Source organism: Microtus ochrogaster, unplaced genomic scaffold, assembly GCF_000317375.1.
Source record: "Microtus ochrogaster isolate Prairie Vole_2 unplaced genomic scaffold, MicOch1.0 UNK8, whole genome shotgun sequence".
NCBI lineage: Eukaryota > Metazoa > Chordata > Mammalia > Rodentia > Cricetidae > Microtus > Microtus ochrogaster.
Genome location: NW_004949106.1, coordinates 4,958,977 through 4,961,263, shown reverse-complemented (window position 1 = coordinate 4,961,263; position 2,287 = coordinate 4,958,977). Strand labels below are relative to the sequence as shown.

Sequence of the window (2,287 nt, the reverse complement as noted above, 5' to 3'; positions counted from 1 at the left end):
CACACACACACACACACACACCGAGGAAACTAAGATTCTGTCTCGGGACCTAAAATCCAGCATAGAAAACAGATGTGTCTATCTAACTAACGTACTAGGAACATAGGGAAACTTTGAAAAGAAAGATCACCTACAATTTTTTTCTTCAGTAATCCTCACAAACTTGAAAACTTCCAGAACAAAAAACCAACACTCCAAACAAATATCAAACTAAAACATGCCTCTCCCTGACAACAAATCAAATGAATTTTATCCTTTCGTCGACCTAAGGTTAAACAAGATCTTGAGACTTGGACGTTTTTATACCCTAGTCAACAGTAAACAAGACATTCTCTATGGGTAATAGCAGTGTGACAAGCTGTTGTGGTTACCATAGCCAGCAGCACGTATTTGCTTTAGCCCTGGTACCTGGCACAGTTCCCAAGCAGGACACCCAAACGGGAACCTTCAGTTTGGGAGGTGGCTCAGAGTCCCCTTGTCGTGGGAGGATACAGTTCCTCTCTCCATCCCTGCGGTCAACAGGTGTTCCGCAGATGGGAACAAGCGCTAACCACCTCCCTTTTCTAGACTCTTTTTCAAGAGTCATTTCCCAGACTGAAGTTACAGGCATGGGCTCTGTTTCCTACTCCAGGATGCATGGCGCTCACTTTGGGCCCAGGACTGTGATGCTCATGCCGTCCTGGATCAATAACCCCAGCCGTCATTCCCACTAACTTAGTATCAGCTAGCATTTCCTTTACGCACCTTTTCGGTAGGATTTCGGATTTCTCCGAGTTCTCGATGGACAGGATGAAAAGGTTAATGAACCAGGTCAGCGAGTACTGGTACATGGGCTCGATGTTGGCCAAGTCGGCGATGGAGAAGAAGAGGATGGAGGAGTGGACGGCGATGGGGCGGTAGCCCATGCGCGTGTCGTCGATCTTCCTCTCCGTCTCCTCGGCCACTTCCTGCTTTTGGGAAATCTCATTAGCCAAGGCCTTGGAGGAAGACAATATCTTAATCGCCGTCTCATCTTCGAGGATATTGCCTTCTGACGATGAAAGGACTTCTAAAATCTTGTCTTCGATTTCCTTTAGCTGCCTGGAATGAAGCACAGCTTTCTCAGGACAAAAAGAAGTGGCTTCCAAGTCATTTCAAACATGAGGTTTTTTCTCAGAAACAGAGACAAAGTAACCTGAAGAAATGTACCACGGCATGAAAGACAGCTGGAAAAGGATGCTTCGAAATTAATTTCGTGTCTTGTGACATGTCACCAAGACGCCGCTTCCCTGCTGCAGCTCCCTTGCTAATAATGTTGGCTCATGTGCTGCCCGGAGAGAAAGGTGGGCAGCCATTGTACTGTCCTCTGCCACCCCGGACCTCAGCTAGGTTCACTCCGTTGGGCTCCTGCATTTAGACATGACTTAGAGAGCTTCGCTGTGACAGAGATGCTATCAGCAGAAAGTGGGAAACAGAGTTTGTGCTTTCATTCCCGCCCTGAACAGAAACTTCAGGTCACCTCGGCTACACAGCGAACAGAAACTTCAGGCCATCGAGGACTGAAACCCCATGTCCGAGCCTGTGGCAAGTCTCCTGGGTTTTCCAGTGTCAGAGAAAAGGATTCAAGAACGTAGCTCTCCAAAATCGTACGGAGGCTCTATGGTCCCCGCATTACTAAATTTTCCACTGGCGGGGAGGAGCTGGAGAGAAGGCTCAGCGGTTAAGAGTGCTTTGTTCTTCCAGAGGACCCAAGTTCAGTTCCCAGTACCCACACCGGGCACTCAGAACTGCCTGTGACTCCACTTCCGAGGGTTCCTATGCCTGTTCACCCTTTCCTGGCCTCCAAAAGCAACCACCTCTGTGGCACACAGACACCTATGTAAACAAGTATACATACCTTTAAAGCAAATTCTGGTTTGGGACACCTATTTAAACTAAATAGATGCTTAAATGGACTTTAATTTATCATAATCACAAACTAAATACTAATTCCGCATTTTATGGTTTCAAACCTTTTGTTCTCAGCTCCCTGCAGGATCAAGGCTTGCTTTTCTTCTTCCAGGTCTGGCCTTTCCCGGGCCACCACGATTCCCAAAAGCTGATCCTGCATTCCCTCTGTAGTTATCATGAAGTTCAACAATGTGACCTACAAGTCAAAGAAATTATTTTGAACTCTCATTGTTTTTTGTTTTTCCCAGTAAGAAAGCTTCTGTGTGTGACTCGGGGTTTCATCCGTATTTCAGACACACTGTATGAAAACAGAATTCATGGCCGGGCGATGGTGGTGCACGCCTTTAATCCCAGCACT

At 46.8% G+C, this 2,287-nt stretch overlaps 1 protein-coding gene across 1 annotated transcript in view; it reads right to left on the bottom strand.

Annotated features, from left to right (window-relative positions):
- Nucleotides 1-2,287, bottom strand: part of Dnah7 (dynein axonemal heavy chain 7) — a 195,148-nt gene that overhangs the window by 44,078 nt on the left and 148,783 nt on the right. Inside the window, exons 50-51 of the mRNA XM_013353465.2 lie at nt 1,992-2,125; nt 745-1,080 (exon numbers count right to left, since the gene is read on the bottom strand). Coding sequence (XP_013208919.1) covers nt 745-1,080; nt 1,992-2,125 — 470 coding nt within the window. The remainder of the gene's footprint in view (nt 1-744; nt 1,081-1,991; nt 2,126-2,287) is intronic.